Source organism: Microtus pennsylvanicus, chromosome 2, assembly GCF_037038515.1.
Source record: "Microtus pennsylvanicus isolate mMicPen1 chromosome 2, mMicPen1.hap1, whole genome shotgun sequence".
NCBI classification, from domain to species: Eukaryota; Metazoa; Chordata; class Mammalia; order Rodentia; family Cricetidae; genus Microtus; species Microtus pennsylvanicus.
In genome coordinates this window covers 81,433,923-81,458,473 of record NC_134580.1, presented here as the reverse complement: position 1 = coordinate 81,458,473, position 24,551 = coordinate 81,433,923, and the positions used below count along the sequence as shown (strand labels likewise).

Here is a 24,551-nt window from a genome sequence, read left to right as displayed (position 1 = left end):
AGATTAAAGATGTTTGCCACCCTGTTAACTTGTAAACTTTCAAATTCATGTAGTTTAATGATACCATAATAACCCTGGTTTCTTTTGTTCTTCTGCTTAATATTATACTGTGAGCTACAGAAATTCTGTGGTCAAATAGACCAAAACACAATACTCTAGAGAAAAGGATTCTATAACCACATGATGCTTTTAAATTGCTATGTTTTTAGAGTATGCCTTGTCTGTGGCCTCTTGAGGTACATATAATTAGCTTCTTATCTCCCTAATGGAAGATTCCATGTGGCATTTTATGTGAGGGCACATAGAGAATCTTGACTCTGCTAAGATGATGTTGTTATCATTCAGGTAAAATGCATGGCTGGAATTAAACTTAGCAATGTGTGGGTGGCTAATTCTTAGATGCAAATTTGTGCTTGGAATTACTGTGAACAAGAGTCACATCCTAAAGGGCTTGAGGAAGACCAGCAAAGTAGAGAGAAGTAAGGAAAAGGAATTTAACGCACATGAGGATAGCTGATTAACAGCAACTGAAATATTGGCAAAGGCTAAGTTACCGACTGCCTATGAGCTAAAACCACATTGTAAATGGCCTTGAGAAGTCAAACAACCTTGTAACATTTTCTACTAACTTTATGTAGAAATATAATTAATCATTCTTTGTCCGCTTATAACTGGTTGAATGAATGATATAATACCTACAAACTGGTAACTAATGAAATACCAATGATACTTATAATCATTTGCGGTTTTCTGTTTTCTTACTTTTAAAAATAGGTTGAGTGTGAACAACTCACCTTCTACAAAATGTTTGATGGATGGTCTGTAAAACAGATGCAAATTTGTGAGAGATTTTCATGCTTCTCAGATTGGAAGAGTGTTATGAAAACCTGACCAGAAGTAAATTTTAACATGACAGCAAAAGCCTCAATGTTGAAAATATATGTTGTGACAAAATGTCATTTTAATTTCAGAACAAAATGGTATTTAAAATATAAAAGGTTTAATTATTTTCTCGCTTTCATCTGTGGTATAAAATATAAAGTTTGAATGTTTGAATTAATTTCATTCTGATCAGTGTTCTTATTAGGAAGACTAAAGATGTATGAGGTGACTTTTACCTAATTATGTATTTGAATAAGATACAGAGCTATTTATATCTCCCAAACTATTAAATAAATGTAGTCATGTCTTAAATTAGGCCAACCATATTTGAAAAACTTTTTTCAGTTTTTAAATAGATAATACTATGTAATACAAATCTTGATGAAGTATAAGATGATCTTACGGAAACTGTGTTATTAGAAAAAATCTCATGCTTTAGGTTTCTTTGGATTTAGGAATGCTTTGAAAATATAAGCATAGTGAAAATACAGACAGATTCAACTGTGGGGAATAAGTTCATAATTTAAATATTTTTGCCTATTTTACAGTAAGCTTTCTCAATTTTCTATCCCTATTATACACCAACTTTTCAAATTTCATAGTCTTCCTATGAACATTCTACATGACCTAGATTTAGATTTTTTCTTCATTCTTATTTATCCCTTTATTACTGCTTTTTGAAGAGTGAGAATAATTTAGTGTTTGGAAGAAAATTACCCCAGGGAAGACAATTTTTTAAATCTCAGCAGTACTTTAGGGGAGGAAGGAGAGAGAGGGGCAGAAGAAAGATAGAGACTGAGAAAGAAGGTAAGAATGTGAAGGAGAGAAAAAGAGAGAGAGAGAATTAGTTAAGGTGACATGGAAATCAAGTACACGAAGGGAAAAGAACTTTAAAGAAAGAGTAAGGAAGCCCTGAGAACCAGAGGAAGTATGCTTAAGACAGGCTTAGGGCAGAGTTAGAATTCCTAAAGAAAAGATTACAGTCCATTTTCTTTATCATTTCATAATTCTATCCAATCTTTAATATTATATAATCATGTCTATTTTGTAGTTTTAAAAAACATAGAGAATTTTCAAATTTCATCAAATATGTATTTATTTTTTCCTCATTTTCTAGGTTTTCAGAGTCTAAACTTTGGTATGCACTAATGAGAAGACAGATGTAAATTGAGCTGTATAGAGGTTGCTGTTTGAGAAATGAACCAATGAATTCAATTTTTATTGAGTACTAAACATATATATGATGTTATATGAGAGCAAATGCACCAATTTCACATTTGATACGTTGTGTTGTATTCTTGTTGAAATGATGTGAATAATGTAATGTATTCATTAATGGGAGACGAGTAGTACATTTTGAAACATATTTGGTCATGGTAGTGTGATGCCCTCTGCTTATTCATATTCATTAATGTTTTTGAGTAATCTCATGAATTGGTCACTGCTATGAGCAAGAGGAAGAAATGCATTTTTATGTTAGCATTAATTAAATATCCACAAATGTAGCTCTTATCTATTGTGGACATAATAAGATATTTATGGCTGCCTCACTCTGTCCTGCCCACTCCTTACTGAATGCATGAATGTGATCTGTGTTTCATTGCTATAACTTCACTGAAGTAACCATTTTAATTTGTTTAACAAAAAGAAAACTCAAGGTTTAGTGCTCAGCATCTTTTCAAATGGTAGACAGCACATAGCTGATTAATCACAGTTCCTGAATATAAAGAAAAGATGATGTCTGCTATGCTGTTCCTTCTCTAAATAAAATAAAACTACAAATAATACAAATCATTTCACAAAATTATGATAAAAGGATTATTACATTTTTTGTTTTTATATATGTGCCTTTACAATTCACGTGTCTATAAATATTAAATGAACAGAGGTTGTTCATCATAATATTAATTTTTAAGAGTAATAGTACAACAAAATGGGAAACATATTCATATAATGTTTTCTTCTGTTTATATACCCTTAAGGTGAGAATTTTTATATTATATGGTATTTCTCTTTTAATCATTTGCATCTCTTCTCTTGTCTTCTTTTTTATACTTTATACGCCAACCCACTTCTCTTTTTGTATTATACTATTAAGGATAAAGCCAATATAAAGAAATAAATTGTTAGACAAGCACACCTATACTGTGCTGCAAATTTATACTGTAATTCAGTTTTTGAAAACTTTCCATACTTTTTTCCTTAATGAATGTGTTAATTTAAATGTCATCAACAGTTTGTAAAAATATTCTCTTTTTAAAGGTTCATTTAAAAATAACTTGTATGTGTCTTTGTGATTAAGTTCATGTTTCATGTTTGTGGAAATTTATGGAAACCAAGAGGTGTCATTTGACTTTGGGGAGCTAGAACTCTGGGCTATTTTAAGCTACTTGAATGGAGGCTAAGAACAAAACTAAGGTCTTTTGAAATAATAGCAAGTGCTCTTAACTGATGAGTTATCTCTCCAAGCCCTAATATCCCCTTTTAAAACCCATCAAACCTTATTGTCTTTTGAGTTTTGATAAAAACTTTTGCTACAGGTGTTAAGTCATAATTCAAACTAATTTATAAATTTCAGATTATTGATTGTGTATAGAACTTCCTTCTCTCACACTACTTACATTAAAGTCAGTTTCAATGCTGCAGTAAAATAGATTTTCATAAGTAGGAGTTTCTCCTATTCTATTTATAAAATTATAATTTTACATTTCCTCCTTCAGGTAGTACTGCAAACAAAGCCAATGGAAGGAAAGAATCAGTCTGTGGTGTTAGAATTTGTGTTCCTGGGACTCACCAAATCTTGGGACATCCAATTATTCCTTTTTGTGTTCTTCTCCATTTTTTATGTCACAAGCATGACAGGAAACTCCTTCATCGTGTTTGCTGTGGCTTCTGACCCTCACTTACACTCTCCCATGTACTTTCTGTTGGCTAACCTCTCCTTCATCGACCTGGGTGTTTCTTCTGTTGTGTCCCCCAAGATGATTTATGATCTGTTGAGAAAGCATAAAGTCATCACTTTTAGAGGGTGCATCACCCAAATATTCTTCATTCACTTCGTTAGTGGTGTGGAGGTGATTTTACTCATAGCCATGGCTTTTGACAGATATGTTGCCATATGTAAACCTCTCCATTATCTGACCATTATGAGCCCAAAGATATGCATCTTGTTTTCAGTGGCCTCCTGGGTGGCTGGCTTTATCCATTCTCTCATTCAATTGGCTTTTGTAGTAAACTTACCATTTTGTGGACCAAATGTTTTGGACAGCTTCTATTGTGACTTTCCTGTGTTCATCAAACTTGCCTGTGTAGATACATACAGTACATACAGACTGAAATTACTAGTCTCTGTCAACACTGGATTTATGTCTGTAGGTTCCTTCTTCATACTGATCATTTCCTATATTTTCATCATATTTATTGTTCAGAAACATTCTTCAAGTGGCTCCTCTAAGGCCCTGTCTACACTTTCAGCTCATGTGACTGTGGTGGTCTTATTCTTTGGCCCTGTGATGTTCATCTACACACGGCCTTCTTCTTTCACACACTTGGATAAATTTCTGTCCATATTTGAGGCAGTTGTCACTCCCATTCTGAACCCTGTGATCTACACATTCAGGAATCAAGAAATGAAAAAGGCAATGATGAGAGTATTTAAACATATAGTGGGCTGTAGACAAATAATTAAACGCTTGCACTCTGATCATTCTTAATTGCATATAAATGTTCATTGTTAACCAGTATTAAAGAAAAATATTTTTTTGAAAATATTGGTATTCTTAGTCACATTCATATATATTCTACTTTGTCTTATACTTAGTAATCATGGCAATATATCATTTACTTAAATAGTAAAAATGTAACAAATCTAAATTCATATGAAATAATATTTTCTTGAAGAAAGCTCTTAGACACAGCAGAGGGGATGTTGTTTTGAAGTCTGCAGGTAAAGGAATATTTTCGCTCTACTTTTCCAAGGATTATTCTCTTTAATTATGTTTCTTTGTATTCTATATGTGCAAGTGCCTCAAATACTTGTAAGCAGAATTCAAGAAATACCAAATATTATTTGTTAGGACTCATTTAGCTTCATTCATATTTACAAGGGTGGTCCAACATGCTTAAAGTCAATAAATGTGTTTTATCACATGAATAGTCTCAAAGTCAGAGACTGCATGATCACATCTGAAAATGTAGAAAAACAACCTTTAATCCAGTTTGTGATTTCATGATTACAGTCATGAATGAGCTATCATTAGAAGGGAGCTATCTCAAGACAATAAAACTATACTCTATAAATCAACAACTAACAACATGGCAAATGAAGAAAAAGTTTTGTGACACTTTATTTAAAATCAGAAGATAGATATCCTGCTGTTATTCAATAATAGGATTTGATTCTTAACTAGAGCAATAAGACAACAGAAAGTATTAAAATGGTATTGAAACTCTGAAACTGTCAGTGGAGAAAGTACATATGTTTATTAGGTACTTTTGTTGCTGTGACAAATACCATGAACAAAAGCATCTAATGGAAGGGTTTATATTGACTTATGTTTTCAAAGGGAAAGCCCACAATGAAAAGGAAAGCATTGCAGCAGGTGTTGTAGGAGGAAGCATGCTAATCTAGCTACCAATCACACACAGATAGTAGAGAATGAACTAGAAGTGAAATTATAATCTTTCATGACCCCTTGGAAATGCAGCTCCCCAGCAAAATTTGTGTTCTATGAGTTCCATAACCCTCCAAAACAACATTGCTAATACACCAAGTGCTCAAATACACGAGCCTATGAGAGGCACTTCTATTCAAACCCCTATAGTAGTCCACAATGAGAGACAGACTTCCTAAATCGTACCCTGGTTGCTCGAGAAATAAAGCCAACAGTCGGCAAATGAACTTTTTGGAATTTAAAAGCTTCTGTTCAGCAGATAAAATTGTTAATTGAGTGAAGAGGTAGTCTACTACATGGGAGAAAATCTTCCCAACATATATGTCTGACAGAATATTTCTATCTAGACTACATGCAGAACTAAAATCTGTATGAATAAACAACTTAATAAAAATGGGCTACGGAGCTAAACAAAGTTCTCAGAAGAAAAGTTTCAAAAGTTTATGAATATTTTGGATGATATGGAGCCTGACTGTCCTTCTTCTATCACCAGGCTTGGCTCCTAGTGGTGATACTGGGATACTAACCCAGCCACAAAACCTTAGACCCACAACCTTTCCTGCCTGGCACAATGGTGGATCAGAGCTAGTGGTAGTGGCCATCCAATTCTGAGGCCTAAGTCACAAGAGAAAGCACTTCCCTGACACTGCCTGGATGGCCATGAATTGGAACCTGGATGGCTCCAAACTCTGGAAAGAATCAAACATAACTGGGAAAAAGTCAGTAAAATGATTTCTAATATTATTCCGCTATATGCAAAGGTTGGTGTCTAGCCCATTGTCACCAGGGAGGCTTTCTCCAGCAGATGATGGGAGCAAATGCAGAGACCAAGAGCCTGGTGGAGATTGCGAAACTTGCAGAAGAAGAGGATGAATGACTGTAGGATTCAGAGGACACCAGGAGCACAAGACCCATAGAATGAACATAGCAGGGCTCACACAGGCTCACAGATAATAAGTCAACAACCATGGATCCTGGAAATGTTTGCACCCTGTGCATACAAGCTCTGGTTGTTTAACTGGAGGTGTTTATGGGACACATAAAAGTCAGGTTGGGTTATCTCTTTCTCTTTTGCCTCTTTGGGGGATCCTTTTAACCCCTCCTTTTTTGTCTCCAGCCATGCTATGAGGGTTTATGCCTAGTCTTATTGTTTCTTGTTATTCCGCATTATGATATCTTGTTATGATATCCCTGGGAAGCAAGCTCATTGTTGAATAGAAACAGAGTAGTGGATCTGGGGGAAGGCAGGGGAGGTAGGAGCATTTGGAGATTGTTGTGTGATATTTTGATTGTGTTCCCACAAATGAACCTTCCTTCAATTCAGAGGGTGGTGCTCACCAATAGCAGATCTAAATTAACCCTAGGGGTTTGGAGGACTATAGACAGAGAGAAGACTAGAAGTAGCAAGGTCCAGGAGGAGAGGATCTCTTTTTGGATGGAGGAATGGTAGAGGTATGAAGCAACTGGTGGCTGCTCCCTTCTTCTCTGGTCTTTAAGGTTCTAACCACAATACCTACTCCTGGGATTGAAAGAGACAAATTAGATTAATGCATTGGAGGAGGGCAGGCTGCAAATGGGATTTATTGCATGAGAAAAGAATAAATAAATGGAAGAAACACTTATTTATTTATTTATTACTTTATAAATAATAGGAATCAACATTTCCACTTCCTCCTCTCCTCCCACTTCCCTCCCACTTCCCTACTCACCCTTCTTCCCTTGCCCTCCAGTCCTAAGAGAGGGCAGGGTACCTTGTCCTGTGGGAAGTCCAAGTCCCTCCCTCCTCTATCCAGGCTTAGAAAGGTATGCATCCAAATAGAATAGGATCCCACAAAGCCAGTACATTCAGTAGAGACAAATCCCAGTGCCATTATCATTGGCTTCTCAGTCTGCCCCAATGTCAGCAACATTCGAGGCTCCAGTTTGATCCCATGCTCATTCAGTTCATGTCCAGCTGGCTTTCGTGAGCTCCCCTTAGCTCAGGCACACGGTCTCAGTGGGTGGTCCCGACTTCCTTGCTCATCTTCTCCCTCCTTCTGGTCTTCAACTGGACCTTGGGTGCTCAGTCCAGTGCTCCCATGTGTGCCTCTGTCTGTATCTCCATCTGTCACCAGATGAAGTTTCTATGGTGATATTCAAGATAATTATATGGAGTCTGGTTTTATCCCAGGCTTTATCAGACCCAGGCCAGCTGGCCTTGGTGAGTTCCCAATAGAACATCCCCATTGTCTCAGTGTGTGGGTGCACCCCTTGAGGTCCTGAGTTCCTTGCTCGTGCTCTTTCTCCTTCTGCTCCTGATTTGGACCTTGAGATTTCTGTCCGGTGCTCCAATGTGGGTCTCTGTCTCTGTCTCCTTTCATCGCCTGATGAAGGTTAATATTCAGGAGGATGCCTATATGTTTTTCTTTGCGTTCTCCTTATTTAGCTTCTCTAGGATCACTAATTATAGGCTCAATGTCCTTTATTTATGGCTAGAAACCAAATATGAGTGAGTACATCCCATGCTCCATTTTTTGGGTCTGGCTTACCTCACTCAGGATAGTGTTTTCTATTTCCATCCATTTGCATGCAAAATTCAAAGCGAACAATGAGGACTACTGAGAACTCAAGAACAATGGCAATGGGTTTCTGATCCTACTGCACACACTGGCTTTGTGGGAGCCTAGGCAGTTTGGATGCTCAACTTACTAGACCTGGATGGAGGTGGGGGTTCCTTGGACTTCCCACAGGGCAGGGAACCCTGATTGCTCTTTGGGCTGAGGAGGGGGGAACTTAATTGGGGGAGGGGGCGGGAAATGGGAGGCGGTGGCAGGGAAGAGACAGAAATCTTTAATAAATAAATTTAAAAAAAAGATAATTATATGGAACTGGCCTTATGCACAAGGCCAGATCAGGCACCCTCTCCTCCACTACCCAGGGTCCTAGCTGGGGACATCCCTATGGGATCTGGGACCCCCTCTATAGTCAAGCCTCTGGCCAACCCCACAATGCCTCTCTTAATTAAGATATCTTCTTCCCTGCTCCCATACCTGTCCTTCCTCCATCTTAACCATCCCATTCTCCCAAGCTCTCCCTAACTCCCTTCTTCTCCCTTCTCTCACCTATCTCCCCTTCTTCCATCCCCCAGCCCCATACTCCCAACTTTTGTCTGGCAATCTTGTCTGCTTCCAATTTCCAAGAGGATCTATATATTTTTTGGGTGGGAAGAGTTCATCTTATTTTTTATGTTCTCTAAGATCGTGAATGATAGGCGCAATGTTCTTTGTTTATGGCTAGAATCCACTAATGAGCGAGTACATACCATAATCATATTTTTGGGTCTGGGTTATCTCACTCAGAAGAGTGTTTTCTCCTTCAATCCATTTGCATGCAAAATTCAAGATATCGTTGTTTTTTACTGCTGAGTAGTACTCTAATGTGTAGATTTGACATACTTTATCCATTCTTCCATTGAGGGGCATCTAAGTTGCTTCCAGGTTCTGGCTATTACAAATAATGCTGTTATGAACATTATTGAACATTATTGCTTTTGTATTATGATTGGGTATCTCTTGTGTATATTCACAATAGTGGTATTGCTGGATCCTGAGGTACGTTGATTGCCAATTTTCTGAGAAACCACCATGCTGATAGGGAACCTGAAATGACCCTATCCTAGAGCAATACTGACGAATATCTTGCATATCATCGTAGAACCTTCATCTGGTGATGGATGGAGATAGAGACAGAGACCCACACTGGAGCACTGGACTGAACTCCCAAGGTCCCAATGAGGAGCAGAAGGAGGGAGAGCATGAGCAAAGAAGTCGGGACCACGAGGGGTGCACCCACCCACTGAGACAGTGGAGCTGATCTATTCGGAGCTCACCAAGGCCAGCTGGACTGTGACTGAAAAAGCATGGGATAAAACTGGACTCTCTGAACATGGCGAACAATGAGGGCTGATGAGACGCAAAGGACAATGGCACGGGGTTTTGATCCTACTTGATGTGCTGGCTTTGTGGGAGCCTAGCCAGTTTGGATGTTCACCTTCCTAGATATGGACGGAGGGGGGAGGACCTAGGACTTACCACAGGGCAGTGAACCCTGACTGCTCTTTGGACTGGAGAGGGAGGGGGAAAGGAGAGGGGGAGGGGGAGAAGGGTGGGAGGAGGGGGAGAAGGGTGGGAGGAGGGGGAGGGAAATGGGAGGCTGGGAGGAGGTGGAAACTTGGTTTTTTTTTCTCCTTTTCTCAATAAAAAAAAAAAGTAGTTGCAATTTCACCCTGCCACAAATCCTTTAAATTACAATAGCAACATATCTGCATGTTATACCCATTGGCGCAATAGTGACACGAATGCCGTGGAACTGACAAACATAGTGTGATTGGATTCAAGACCTATTCAATGATATGAACCCCATATTTGAGACTGCTAATTATTTCAAGACCCATAGAATACATGGGCCAGAGACGCTATAGAAAATATACTACAATTATTCTACTAACCAAACGACTTTAAATAATGTATTATTATACCCATATATTAGTGAATCACTCAACTCTCATCAAGAAAATTCTTGCAGTAGTGGGTAGTTAACACAGAGACTCACAGCTGGACAGGTGAGAGACTTCAGACCTCCTATCATTAAATGAGATGACTATAGTACTGCTCTCCCCTCATGCTAGAGATCTATATGGAAGAGGAGATAAAAAGACTCTAAGAGCCAAAGGTGTTCAATGACTTTAAGGAAACAGCATGGATGTTGGGCATATGAACTGTCAGAGACTGTAATTGCAAGCCCAATATCCACCAGGCTATTCAAACCAGAAAATAGCCTCTCAAGAAGAAGGTAAAATGGGCGTAAGTTTCTATCCTGAAGAAACTATTTGCAATTAATGTTGGGACAGGGAAAATCAGTTTCACTGATTGACACTGGGTATATGACCCCAGAGAAGGCTAAATGCTCAAGAAATACTTGTTCAACATAAAACAGAAAAAAAATTTGTTGTTTGTTTTGGTGTTTATGAAAACTTTTATTTTTTTTGATTTTGTTAGTTTTTTTTAAAGATAGGGTAAGAATATAAATTTAGAAGAGTAGGGCTGGGGTGTGTGGAGAAGTTGAATTTATGGGAAAGAATGTGATTAAAATATATCGTATTAAAAGTTTAAAACATAAATTAAGAGAAGAAAACATTAAAATAAAGTTATCATATTACCAGCTATACCAGTCATGGCTACATACATAAAGGACCCTGTCTTACTTACTTTTCCATTTATATGAGATAAAACACAATGACCAAAACACCTTCTAGAAGAAATAGTTTATTTAGATTTATAGTTACAGAGAGCTAAGCATCCATGATGGCGGAGGAGAAGCATGATGACAGGAACTAATAACTTACATCCTTGTTGTAAACACAAAACGGACCACACTGGGAGTGCTGCGAGGCTTTGAACCCTCAGAGCCCATCACAGTCACTTACTTAGCAGGTAGTGGATAGCTCCTAAACCTACTCAAACAGTGCCACCAACTGGGGACCAAATATTCGAACATTTGAGCATATGGGAAATACTTTATTCGAATGACCACAGACAATATTTTGCTGCAAGGATATTTGCATATTCATGTTTTTGCTATTCTATTTACAATAGCTAGAGAAAGGAATATGTCACAGATCACCTAATGAATAGATACTACACACAAAGAAATTTTATTCAGCCCAAAACAATGAGTTATGCTGTTTAAAATTTTTATAATTAGTATTAGTTTTGTAAAGAAATATTGTGTGGAGATAGAGTCAACTGTTATTAGTCCATTCTCTTCTTCCACATGTTAGCTGCAGAGATTGAACTCAGGTCCTCAAGCATGATAGTAAGTGCCGTTTTCATTGAGCCAACTCATTTGGCCAGGATATTTCTAATACTTTGTTTATTTCTGTTTAATATTGAGAAGATATTTACCTTGAAGAAAGAAGTAATTGCAATGAGTAATTATCAATTATCGGATCCAAATAGCTTAAGGAGACCAAAACAATTCCACTTTCTCCATAGTATCTGAGTTTCAGAGTTCTTTGGACACACTGACCAAAACAAATAATTCTCTTGAGAAAAATTCTGTAACCATGAGCTCCTTCAAGATGTCATGCTTTTCCTCTATCTCTTGCTCAGATACTCTCAAGATGTATACAATTAACTTCATATATTCCTAATGGAGGATTCTATGTGGCACCTTACCTGAGAGGACACAGGGAAACCTGGCTCTACAAGATGTTGTTATCATTCAGGTAAAATGGAGAGATGGAAATAAACTCAACAGTGTATAAGTTGATCATACACAGATGTTAGTTTGTGAAGTTTGTGGTTAGTATTGCTGTGTACCTGAGTTGTATCCTAAAGTACTTGAGGAAATCTAGGGCAAAGTAGAGCACAGACAAGAAGAAAAATTGAATAACACAAAAGAATGATTGTAACAGAATTCACTGTGTGAAAAGGCTTTGAATTCGATTGGAAAGTGATCAAGGAGGGGTATGTGGAGTGATTCGTAGGGAAGAAAGTGAAGGGAGAAATTATGTAATGAGATTACATCATAATCACAAAAGTAAGGGGAAAATGTCTATAAAAATATTAGAAAAAGCAAAACAACAGACTCAATGAATTAGTAGCTACATGTTTTTCAATAACATTGGTCAAAATGATATATAAATTGTACTGTGTAATAAAATATCAATGTTGGTTTTCTTTAAAAATATTTTACTTTGGTTTCCTTTAGTTTTTCATGAAATACTTACTAAAACAACTAGTATTTTTCTCTTTGATGCAATGGGATTTTGAAGTACAATTCCCATGGTAAATGACCTGGAGACTTAGGTCACCAACCATCAGTTGGTCACAAAATGCTTTTGTCAGCTTGTAGCTAGTTAGAGCATTGGTAAGAAGTATTAAACACACAATATCCAAAAGGAAGACACATTCTAAACGATAAAGTAATAGTGGCAAAACTGCTGTCTAGTATTTGAGGACACCTGGTAAGTAGACTTTAATACCCTACCAGCATTAGCAGTAACTTTCTGTGTACAGCTAATACACAACATCTCTGTAACATGCAGAGTGTTCCATCTTCAATACTATTTTTCTTTCAGATATACTTATTGGGCATCCATTCATGCTGGGATTCCCAAAACAAATTTAGAAGTTGTATTGCGTAACCCTATGTTTCATTTCAATTTTTGGAACAAATTGGAGGTTAACAAGATGTTGAAAATAGTCTTATAAAGGATAAAGAAGATGAAAGCAGGAAAAGGGCCAATACACTGATTCTAAGGACTTGACCATCTCACCCAGAGATAGAAAATCTAAACATGGAGGCTGTTAGGGGTTTCAAACAGCAGATAGGTATTAGAAGACTCAGGAAATATTCATTCATGTGCTACCTTTGATTTTTTTCAGTTTGCTTGTTGTGTGTCTGAGCCTGGTTCCTCTGTCATAGTCTTGGTAGGTCAGTTTGAACATAGCAACAAAATGAGCCATTAAATTTTACTCCAATTTCTTCCATTGTAACCTATATAGTGTTAACTTGCTTTTTTTCTACCTTGTCTACTGTTATCTTTCTTGGTCCATGTCTCTTCTCCCTCATTTCTTCTCCTTTAGCATCAATCAAACAGCTGATCAATGTTAAAATAACTAGCAATGAACTGCTCCCACATGTGAGATTTTTATTGCTGATGAATCTGATGTTGAGAAAACTCTTGTAGAGTGACATATATTTAGGTGAAAATAATTTTTCAATAATTTTAAATACTTATTGTAACATTAAATGCTAGTTTGGATAAATTTGAAACCACTCTATTGAATTTATAGATCTGTTCTTCCTGAATCTAGTATTTTGTATTTACAACTCCACCTTTGGTTAATGTTGATACAAGATTCTTTTAGATTGTTTAAACAACACAGAAATAGAGAATTTATGTAGGGACAGCCACTTACAATTCTATCATTTAGTCCTCACCATTACTGGTGTTATTTGGTGTGTCTTAAAGAATGTTTAAGTTTAAAATGTTCACAAATAGTCATATTACTGTTTTTATACTTTTTCTTGTTTTTTTAGGTAAGTATAAATCTCTCTAGACTTGCCTGTGTAAACCTATTCTGGTGATTTTTAATGTGTCATAATATTTCATTGTATGCTTATATTAAAATTAATAATTCATTCTTTACACTTTTAGACTATAGTCTCTGTGTGAATATATTTGTCACACATTTAATATTCAGTCTTGTAATAATGACTATATTTTAAAATCTATTAAACAGCAATTTGTAGTACATATACAAGGTACAAAATGAGATTTTTATTTAAAGCCTTAAAATGTTCAGGCTCTTTTGCTGATCCATCTCTTCTGCCTTTACAAATCTCTCCTTTTCTCTCCATACTGATTGGCAGAACAGAAAGATTATGACTGGTGATGGATATAGAGAACTATTTGACTTCTTAACTGTGTGTGTTGATCTCATTGTGAGTTTTATGTGCAAGTGGTACTGTTTTTTCCATTCAGACACCTTCCTTGGCAACATGTTGCAATATTATGAGTGTTTATATTCTGAATAAATGATGACTATATTTTTATACTTATGAGTACAATATCATCAGTGAAAAAATGCAAACACTTGGAAGCTATAAACAAGAAAGATAAGAAATAAACCATTTTACGAAAACTCTGTTAGAGCTTGTTTTCTTCAAATCATCCACACAGTAAAATATACTGAATATGTATATATTTTGTATTCCAGAATATCAATATTTTAAATTTGTAGATAGCATTTAATTCCTTTAGAATTTTGATTAGAGGTCCTTTACAAAAGACGTCTCCTCCAGTTGAGCACAGTGTTCTAGTGTACCTGTTCAGTCCTGCTCTATTTCATCTGGTATTTAGAATATAATTTCTCCACTTGTGCCCATACAGCACAGGCTCCTTGCCTCACCACCTCATTGTTTCTCTTTGGTTATGGTACTTATGAGATATTTATAAAGAACAGTGTGTCCAGCCTGACTGCCTCAAGTTGCTCTGAGTTGTAATAAGTTGTAATTTCATTCTTAGAGCAACTTAAGGCAAGGAACCAGGTATGGAGTGAGTGATGACATGAAAATGACCGTACTAAAGAGGCTGAAGGAGAGTTTGCTCGTGTCTGTAAAGTGGGGAATTCAGATGTAGGATAATCAGTTACCCCTTGCTTTGTAACATGCTGACTCACTGAATCTTGATCTTACTATTCCAGGTAAACTGGAGGCTGGTACTCCCAGAACATGCTGTTTCCTTCACTGATATGAGTATGTACCACTTACTCAGCTTTTAAACAGGTGCTAAGTATCTGAACTTAGGTCCTCATGCATACACAGCTAGCACCTTACTTAGTGAGTCATCCCAGCAGCCCTTTTTCTGTTTTATATGTTAATCATCAATTGAGGTCAACTAATGATTATGATAGAAAGCAAATATGGCTTGCACGTTTTATTTGTTACATTTTGGTATGAATAATTCATCCACTCCCTAACCCCATATATTTCTCCGCTGTGCTATGACAGATTATATGATGTTCTTTCTAATTTTGTATATGACCATTTGAAAGTATTAATTATGGTGAAGCTACTGCTTATTAAACTTCACAAACTTATTGTTGGTTTCAGAAAAAAGTTCTAAACATAGATCCAAAATTATGTCTGGCTTGTCCTCCATTCTGATCTCCATCACTCTTCTTGCCTATTCGTCTTCCTGTCTTGGATTCTTTGTGTGAACTAGTTCCAAAGACTATCTCTCATTCTCTTGAGTAGTAACAAGGCTATTATCAATGAGTCATGACCACTATGATAAGTCACATACCTGGGGTACTACACTGTTGTCTTTCTTAAATGTGTTGTCAGTACATGTTGCAATGTATTTAGATCCTGATAAACTAATAATCTATTTTTCACATGATTTTGACTTAGGTCTTGACTTATAGTAAATAACTACAAACTATTAGTTGAACAGATAAATGAGTTAAGGAAATTTTCAAATTACTTTCTAATGACTATAAAATTGTTTGGTTTTAATTCATTCAGAAATATTCTTAATTGTTTTTTCAACTATTTATTTATAATGAATTTTTTTTAAAAAAAAATCCTTTGTTTTCAGTCCCTTAGGTAACAGAAAAAAGAAAAGAAAAAAGAAAGAAAGAAAAGTAAATGTTTAAAACAAATTACACAGAGTTGTCTGAGTTTGTATTTCTGGGACTTTCAACATCTAGACCAATACAGCATTTCTTTCTTGCCTTCTCTATGGTGTTTTACGTAGCCATTGTGCTGGGAAACACCCTTGTTGTGCTTACAGTGACCTTTGACCCACATTTACATTTCCCTATGTACTTTCTTTTGGGAAACCTCTCATTTATTGATTTATGTCTTTCCACCTTAACTGTACCAAAAATGATTTCTGACCTCTCCTCTGGGCACAATACCATCTCATTTCAGGGTTGTGTCTTCCAGATATTTGTCCTTCATGTCCTGGGGGGATCTGAGATGGTACTGCTGATAGCCATGGCCTGGGACAGATATGTGGCCATATGCAAGCCCCTCCACTACCTGACCATCATGAGCCCATGGACGTGCCGTTTGCTCTTGTCTGGTGCTTGGGTTATTGGGTTACTGCATTCTGTTGCCCAATTAGCTTTTGTTGCTCATTTGAATTTTTGTGGTCCTAATAAGATAGATAGCTTTTACTGTGATCTTCCTCAGTTCATCAAACTGGCATGCGCAGAGCCCCACAAAATGCAGTTCATGGTTACTGCCAACAGTGGGTTTATTTCTGTAGGAACCTTCTTCTTATTGATTATTTCCTACATTGTAATCCTTTTCACTGTAAGAAAACATTCAACAGGTGACTTGTCCAAGGCCCTCTCTACTCTTTCTGCTCACATCTCTGTGGTGATTTTGTTCTTTGGACCATGCATCATTGTGTACATGTGGCCATTTCCTACTTTCCCTGTGGATAAGTTTCTTGCCATTCTGGACTTCATGATTACGCCCATCCTGATCCCTGCCATTTACACACTGAGGAATAAAGACATGAAGGTGGCAATGAGGAGAATGATTACTCAACTGCTCAAGATGATCAAAATGTCTTGATCTACAGAAGTACAAAATGCATCTTCTAATTGCCCTCCTATAAGCATAGCTGAAGACTTCTTGGTTGAGAATATTTATTTTCCTTTATCCAACAGTTTAAAAAATGTTGGATACTTTATTTCAAGTTGACTAACATTAATGACATCTTAAGTGGAGTTTATAATTGTTTTGTACTGACTATACTCTTATTATCCATAGAAAAGCTAAAAAGCTAAAATTTCTATCCACATTATTTATTTGCAAAGCTATTTTTATAAGTTGATATCTTCCTGTATCTTATTATACTTATATTTTGGCAATCAAAGCATGTTCATTTTATATGCTGATTGAGAAATAGTTACAATTTTTTTCTTACATCATACTATAAATTTGAAAGGTAGTGAGTTGAATAAATTTTGAAAATATCTTAATTTCTAAGAAATTGAGCTTTTGCTGGACTTCACAGCCTATGTTAATAAAACACCTTTCAGTAACTAAACTTAAGACCTCTAGTCTGTTATATACTCAAACTTTTTAACCTGGCTTTAAGAGAACATTGTAAGAACCATTTTTAGTTGCCTTGTAAATGACTTTTACAACCTAATCGAAAATCTTAAACTGTGTGCTTTCCCAAGCCTCCGGACCAGATACATGTATCATTTGATAAAACCAACAAATACAGAAGTGGAAAATAACTTCATAAAATCAATAATAAATCATAATGTGACCACTTTTGGTTATTGGTTGGTAAACAATGATGTTTTGTTTTCTGGGTGAGCTAGGATCAATTGGAGTCAGTGACTTTATTCCTTGTAACACTCTGTTAAAAAGTACTGTAAACTGCCCAATTGCTTTGCCACGTAATTGATTCTCTGCCATTCATGAATACACAGTGAAGTCTTTATTAGATATGACAATGACATCACACACAGATAGGCATCATTCGCATACATGGCTGAATAAACATACTGGTACACATAGGGGTAGACACACAGACACAGTTGTTGTACCCAGAATCGGGTCTCCCCAAGACCACCAAGGGACCAAATCCGCTGCAAAAAGCAAAGAGTCTATTTTTATTACTATACCAGCATGCTGGGGCCTGATCATTCTTCCCAAAGGCAAGATGGCAATGACCCTGAGAGGATTGTAGCTTTTTTTTAAGCCTTACTGAGGGGAGTGTTGGAGGAAGTTGGGAAATTTTAGATATTATTGGCTTAAGCAATCTTAATCACATTAGTGCAACTTAATTGGCTAGGGCTAGTCAGGGGTTAATCAAGGCTGCAGATTTCCATTTTGGGGCTGGAATTTCCAGGCCCTGTCTTGAACTGCTGTAGAGGGTAGTTCAGTACTGTCCTGTTCTAGTACTGTGTGCACCAGGCCTCCTCCTTGCTGTTAGCAGTGTTATAGATAGATCTTTATTTATGCATGGCTTTTCATCAGAAACTTCTTACTCATTCTCAGGAAATTGCAACTGAAGCCTGATCACTGACAGAAAACTGGGCAGCCTGTTATGGCATTTGCTCGGTCCATTCAACAGGGACAGACAGCCACAAGAAAGCCTTTACACAGGCACAGAATCAGGCTCAAATGACAGACAGACAGAGGACAGAAGACTCAGAGAACAGGCAGTAGAGAAATCAGCTCTGGACCTACTTTTGGTTAAATGATTCCAAAGGAAGTGCTTTTATATTGTTCCTCAATATAAGACAGATGCATTTTCAATAACTCAAATTTAATCACTTATACTTTACAACCCCCACACTGAAGACACCACTGGCCTCCAATAGTCCCTCCATGAGGCCCCTTCCACCATCCTTTATGTGGGTGATGTCAGTTCTGTGCAGGTTTTCTGCAGATAACCACAGCTGCAGTGAGTTAGTGAGTGCAACAGCTGTGCTATGTTCAGAAGATGCCAGTCTCTTTGCTGTACACCTTCCAATCTTCTCTCTTCACTTCTTGTGTCCTCTCTTCTGCCTTTCTCCCTGATCTTTGAAGAGAGACATATGGGTGTTACATAGAGGACTGAGCATTCTAATGCCACTTGTTCGTAGCACGTTAGCCAACTCTATGTTTCTGTGTTAACGTTCGCTGACCCTTATATCCCTCCCCAGAAAACTACAATAAGAAGCTTCTCTGATGAAGGCAGACTGCCACATTAATCTTATATGGTGAATCATAGCTTGAGTATCTTCTCTTAATTGTGATATCTGGTCATAAATTCTTTAAATTCAAAATTTTTTTTCAAATATTTAACTTTGGTTTAATGTTTTCTAGTTGTTTGTCATTTACTTTAATCTGAGTTTTTAAATTTGCTTTTCTGGGGTCTAGAGAGATGGTTGAATGATAAAGAGAACTTGCTGTTCTTACAAACAACAAACAACTGGTTCAATTCCCAGCATCAAGTGGTTCATAGCTGTATGTAACTCCAGCTCAAGGTATACTACTGTTTCTTATGGTTCATGTGAGCTCTGGCTTGTATGTGAACAAAGGCATATCCACATACACATAAATAGATAAATCGTGAGACATGATTGCTCCTGGCAGTACTGATCTATTCCTGAAAGAGTGTAAGGCACTGAAGACACTCCTCTTGGAGCTTATTTTCTGATTGACAAAACTGGCCTTTGAGCAAAGAACTGCCCCTGCCTCAACTACTGACAAAATGCATTATGCCCAACTATATAAGCAAGATACAAGCAAAAATGACTGCCAAACATTGCCAAGACAGGAGTCTACCAGGCACCAGAAGATCCTTTGGGCTAAGGATTCTGTAGGAAGACAAGCCTACCTTGACCTGAGCAGCTAGGCTGTTGATTCTGGTAATTCTGTCCACTGTCTGGAGATCTTCAGTTTAGATGAAAGGCAGTTTTTCCCAGTGGTTGGAACTTGGCAGTTGAAGTGAATTGTGGATGGATGTTGTTTTGTGTTCATCTGTCTTCTGTCTTCTTTGGAAGAAATAGAGTACTGCTGCTAGGAGCCAACCTGTCTTTTTTTGTTATGAAAAGTTTTTTAATAATTAAATATTTAAATGCCATATTCCCTAAAATAAATAAATAAATAAATTTGTCAGGCAGTATATACCCATTGGTGCAACAGTGGCATAGTTGGTATGGGAGTTAAGCACATTCTGTCTCTATCTGCTCCATGGTAATAAATACGTTCTAAAGTTTAAATGACAAGGCATTATCACTTTTTCTCAGCTACAACTTAAACTCTCATATTGTTATTTCTCAGACTGTGTTCTCTTGGACACTGTGTTAACCATTCTATGTTCACCTATGCATTGGAACAGTATTGGCGAGAGACATATCTGATTATGTAATATCTCCCCTATGACAAACAATGGATTGATATAATTAGAGGGCATTTTTAATAATTGTTAAAATACAACTAGGAAATTATCTTTATCCTATTTCAATTATGATGCATATGCAATTTTATTGCATATGATAAATTACTCTTCTATTAATTTCTCATCACTTAGAGCTATGCATAGATTTGCACAATCCAATTTTCAGAATGTCAAAAAATAAAATTCTGAGAAAAATGAGACCCACCTGAATTATAAAAAACAGAAGTTCAGAGTTATGCACATAGTGGAAACATGTCAATGCTACCCTGGCTGTCATTAGCCATATATATTTAACTTGTGATAATCACTTAGTACTGGAATTCACATTTTAGTTCAATTTGCAACATTATACATAGAAAAATTAATGTTGTTCTCTCTTTACAGAGACATTTTTAACCATCATCATTGTGTTTTGAAATAACATTTTTTTATTGCATTTTCCTATCCTAAGTCAAATCTAAGTTTGATGAAGCGTAAGAGTCACATGAGGGCTATATTTAGAGTGAGTATGAGATTTCCCCTGGGAAAATGCTAGGGAAAGTCTTTCAAAGCTTGGGTTCTATTTAAAACCTGCAAAGATTTTCCACAAAGAGGTTTCATAATACATTGTTCTACACCAATGAAGAATCCTCATTAAAGTTCCTAAGTGTAGTAAATGAGCTCACCATCATTTTGGGGTAAAGGCACAAGCTAAAATAACTATTGTCAGATAAGAAAAAACTGATTTTACAGGCAATTCCTGTAGGTAAGTTCATGAAAAACTCTTTTTGATTTAGGGATATCACTTTCCATCTAATTAGGTAATTTCAGAATATTTTTCCCTGTGGCATTTTTTTTACTTTCAAATATAGATCTTCGAGTTCTAAATGTATTATTCATGTGAGTATCAACCACAAATATTATAGATTTTCTCTCAGTGACTCATTTACTGCAATTTCACATACATACATACATACATACATACACACACACAAACACACACACATTCACACACACGCACATAAACACACAGAGAAACCTACAGTCTTACATGTGTTTCTCATGAATTTAACTTGGAGTGCAAAGTCTTTCAAATGAATTGCAAGATCCTTTAATCTTAATATTTTCTATATAGTTTTAATTTTTCCTTTTTTATCACATAATCAAAGCAGTAAATTCAGGTATGCTAACTATTGACATCAACAGGGTAGCCTACACTCCACACTGACGACAAAAATGTTTAAATGCTTTTAATAATAATGTGCACTTCTGTACAACCTCTGTTAATTGTGCATGTGTGTGTCTTCTGAGTCTTCTGTCATCTTTATGACTTAATTTTCTCAAAGTCAAAATTTTTATTAGAAGCCAGATAATACTTAGTATATATATTATAGATCTGCCACTTTCTACTTATATCGAATGAACAAAGAAAAATAGGAAAATAAATTTTAAAAACAACAATTTAAAGTCTAGAGACTATTTTATCTGATACCCATTGAGATTAACATAGATAATACATTTGTGCTTACCTGAGCTTTAAAATAAACATGGAACTTAGTTTTTAATAAAAATTGTCATAGGGGAAAAGTAGCTTGAATGTCCCTCCCAGAATAAAATATTAGGTTTACTCTGTAACTCTATAAATGAAACATTTTTTCTACTTACTATAGATTCAACAATGTACAAACCTATTTTATACAATTAATATCTATTTGACCAGCCAGTATACTTGAGTAATTAGTCTATTTCCGATTACTTTATACTTTCAGAAATACAGTGCTGTAAAATACTGTAAAAATAAATTCTGACATTGGCCATCTCATTTCCTTTAAATATAGACACGTGGAATAGAATAGCAGGGTCAGAGTTAAAAAGGTTTGGTCTTCAGTGATCCCTCTGCCCTGTGGAGTCACTGTGACTCATGTTCCTATCACTGAAGCTGAGAAGTATTTCAGACCACAGCAGCCACGGGATTATCATAGTCTCAGGGAGTATCATAACACAATCTGGAAAAGTTTCTGAAACTGTTGTAGCCTTAAAAATAAATCTTAACCTAAAATTTTAAAATAATTTCCACATCTGGAGAGATGACTCAGTGGTGACTCAGAGATGACTTCTGGTGTGGAAGAGGACAAGAATATGCATCCAAAGTCCTTTCTCTCCTATCCCGTGTGCATCTCTGTATACATGTAGCATACACACAGTCAAACACACAGAAACTCATATGTGTGTGTGTGTGTGTGTGTGTGTGTGTGTCTATCTTTATTGGTATATGTCTAATATGTAAAGTGTCATGAATAAGAAACTTGTAATTGCCCAAAGATTTTTTTAAGACATTTAATAAGATCATCAGAAATCGATGCTCTCAATATTGGCCTGCATTAATAACAACCAGTGATAGCTAGTTATTCATGTTCCAACAAATTTGTAGTAAATGACTTAGCATATTAAATTGAACTCATACCTATCTAATTTTCACTGTGCTCATTCCAGTTTTAATTTTAATTTTAGTTTAATTTGATCAGAGCTTAATTTATATAATTCTAAGATCTCTAGGTCTCAAAAACAATGTGAATTTTCTGATAAGATCACAGGACCCTTTCCCTGAACATGTGTTACATATATACAGTGGTTGGATAGATATTTTACAAATTATTTTTTTATAATTTTCAGTTATCTTTCCCATTACCATGGTTGAATCTCACATTTTGTTCAATTTTCTTTTTTTTATTGATAAAAGGAGAATAAAGAAAAGAAAGAAAAAAAACCAAATTTCCACCTCCTCCCAGCCTCCCATTTCCCTCCCCCTCCTCCCATTCTTCTCCCCCTCCTCCCACCCCTCTCCCTTTCCCCCCACTTTTCTCCCCCTCCCTCTCCAGTCCAAAGAGCAGTCAGGGTTCCCTGCCCTGTGGTAAGTCCTAGGTCCTCCCCCCTCCATCCATATCTAGGAAGGTGAACATCCAAACTGGCTAGGCTCCCACCAAGCCAGTACATTGCGTTGGATCAAAACCGCGTGCCATTGTCCTTGGCGTCTCATCAGCCCTCATTGTTCGTCATGTTCAGAGAGTCCAGTTTTATCCCATGCTTTTTTTGGTAACAGTCCAGCTGGCCTTGGTGAGCTCCCAGTAGATCAGCTCCACTGTCTCAGTGGGTGGGTGCACCCCTCGTGGTCCCGACTTCTTTGCTCATGCTCTCCCTCCTTCTGCTCCTCCTTGGGACCTTGGGAGCTCTATCCAGTGTTCGAGTGTGGGTCTCTGTCTCTATCTCCATCTATCGCCAGATGAAAGTTCTAGGATGATATGCATGATATTCGTCAGTATTGCTCTAGGATAGGGTCATTTCAGGTTCCCTATCCTCAGCTGCCCAAGGAACTAACTGGGGGCCTCAGCTTGGGCACCTGGGAGCCCCTCTAGGGTCAAGTCTCCTGCCCATCCTAAAGTGGGTTCTTTAACTAAGAAATGGGGTTCCGTGCTCCCCTATCCAACCTTCCTTTATCCGGATCCTCCTGTTTCCCCAAGTCCCCCCTCCTTTCCTTTTACCTTTTCTCTCCCCATCTCCCCTTACCCCCATCCCACCCCACCCCCAACATCCCACTTTTCTCCCCAGCAATTTTGTCTACTTCCCTTATCCAAGAGGATAACTATATGTTTTTCCTTGGGTTCACCTTCTTACTTAGCTTCTTTAGATTCGCCTATTGTAGACTCCGTGACCCCTATTTATGGCTAGAAACCAATTATGAGTGAGTACATCCCATGTTCATCTTTTTGGGTCTGGGATACCTCACTCAGGATAGTGTTTTCTATTTCCATCCATTTGCATGCTTTATATGGAAAAACAAAAAACCCAGGATAGCCAAAACAATCCTATACAATAAAGGATCTTCTGGAGGAATTACCATCCCTGACTTCAAACTCTATTACAGAGCTACAGTGATGACAACAGTGTGGTACTGGCATAAAAACAGAGAAGTCGACCAATGGAATCGTATAGAAGACCCGGATTTAATCCCACAAACCTATGAACACCTCATTTTCGATAAAGGAGCTAAAAGTATACAATGGAAGAAAGAAAGCATCTTCAACAAATGGTGCTGGCACAACTGGATGTCAACCTGTAGAAGAATGAAAATAGACCCATATCTATCACCGTGCACAAAACTCAAGTCCAAATGGATTAAAGACCTCAATATCAGCCCGAAAACACTGAACCTGATAGAAGAGAAAGTGGGAAATACCCTACAACAGATGGGCACAGGTGATCGCTTCTTAGGTATAACCCCAGAAGCACAGACATTAAGGGCAACATTGAATAAATGGGACCTACTAAAACTGAGAAGCTTCTGTAAAGCAAAGGACACTGTCACTAAGACACAAAGGCAACCTACTAACTGGGAGAAGATCTTCACCAACCCCACAACAGACAAAGGTCTGATCTCCAAAATATATAGAGAACTCAAGAAACTAGACTTTAAAAGGCTAATTAACCCAATTAAAAAATGGGGCACTGAACTGAACAGAGAATTCTCAACAGAAGAAGTTCAAATGGCC

General features: G+C 36.9%; 2 protein-coding genes across 2 annotated transcripts; both read left to right on the top strand.

Annotated features, from left to right (window-relative positions):
• Positions 1–3,623: 3,623 nt before the first annotated feature.
• LOC142844898 (olfactory receptor 4F21-like) lies at positions 3,624–4,595 on the top strand. Its single transcript, XM_075963677.1, has one exon. It carries the CDS (start codon positions 3,624–3,626, stop codon positions 4,593–4,595), a length of 972 nt encoding a protein of 323 aa, XP_075819792.1.
• An 11,157-nt stretch (positions 4,596–15,752) lies between these two features.
• LOC142844897 (olfactory receptor 4F6-like) lies at positions 15,753–16,691 on the top strand. The gene has a single exon (XM_075963676.1). It carries the CDS (start codon positions 15,753–15,755, stop codon positions 16,689–16,691), a length of 939 nt encoding a protein of 312 aa, XP_075819791.1.
• Positions 16,692–24,551: the final 7,860 nt, after the last annotated feature.

Excerpts from the sequence above, each read along its gene's own strand:
- LOC142844898 (XM_075963677.1), top strand. The coding sequence starts at position 3,624 with ATGGAAGGAAAGAATCAGTCTGTGGTGTTAGAATTTGTGTTCCTGGGA.
- LOC142844897 (XM_075963676.1), top strand. The coding sequence starts at position 15,753 with ATGTTTAAAACAAATTACACAGAGTTGTCTGAGTTTGTATTTCTGGGA.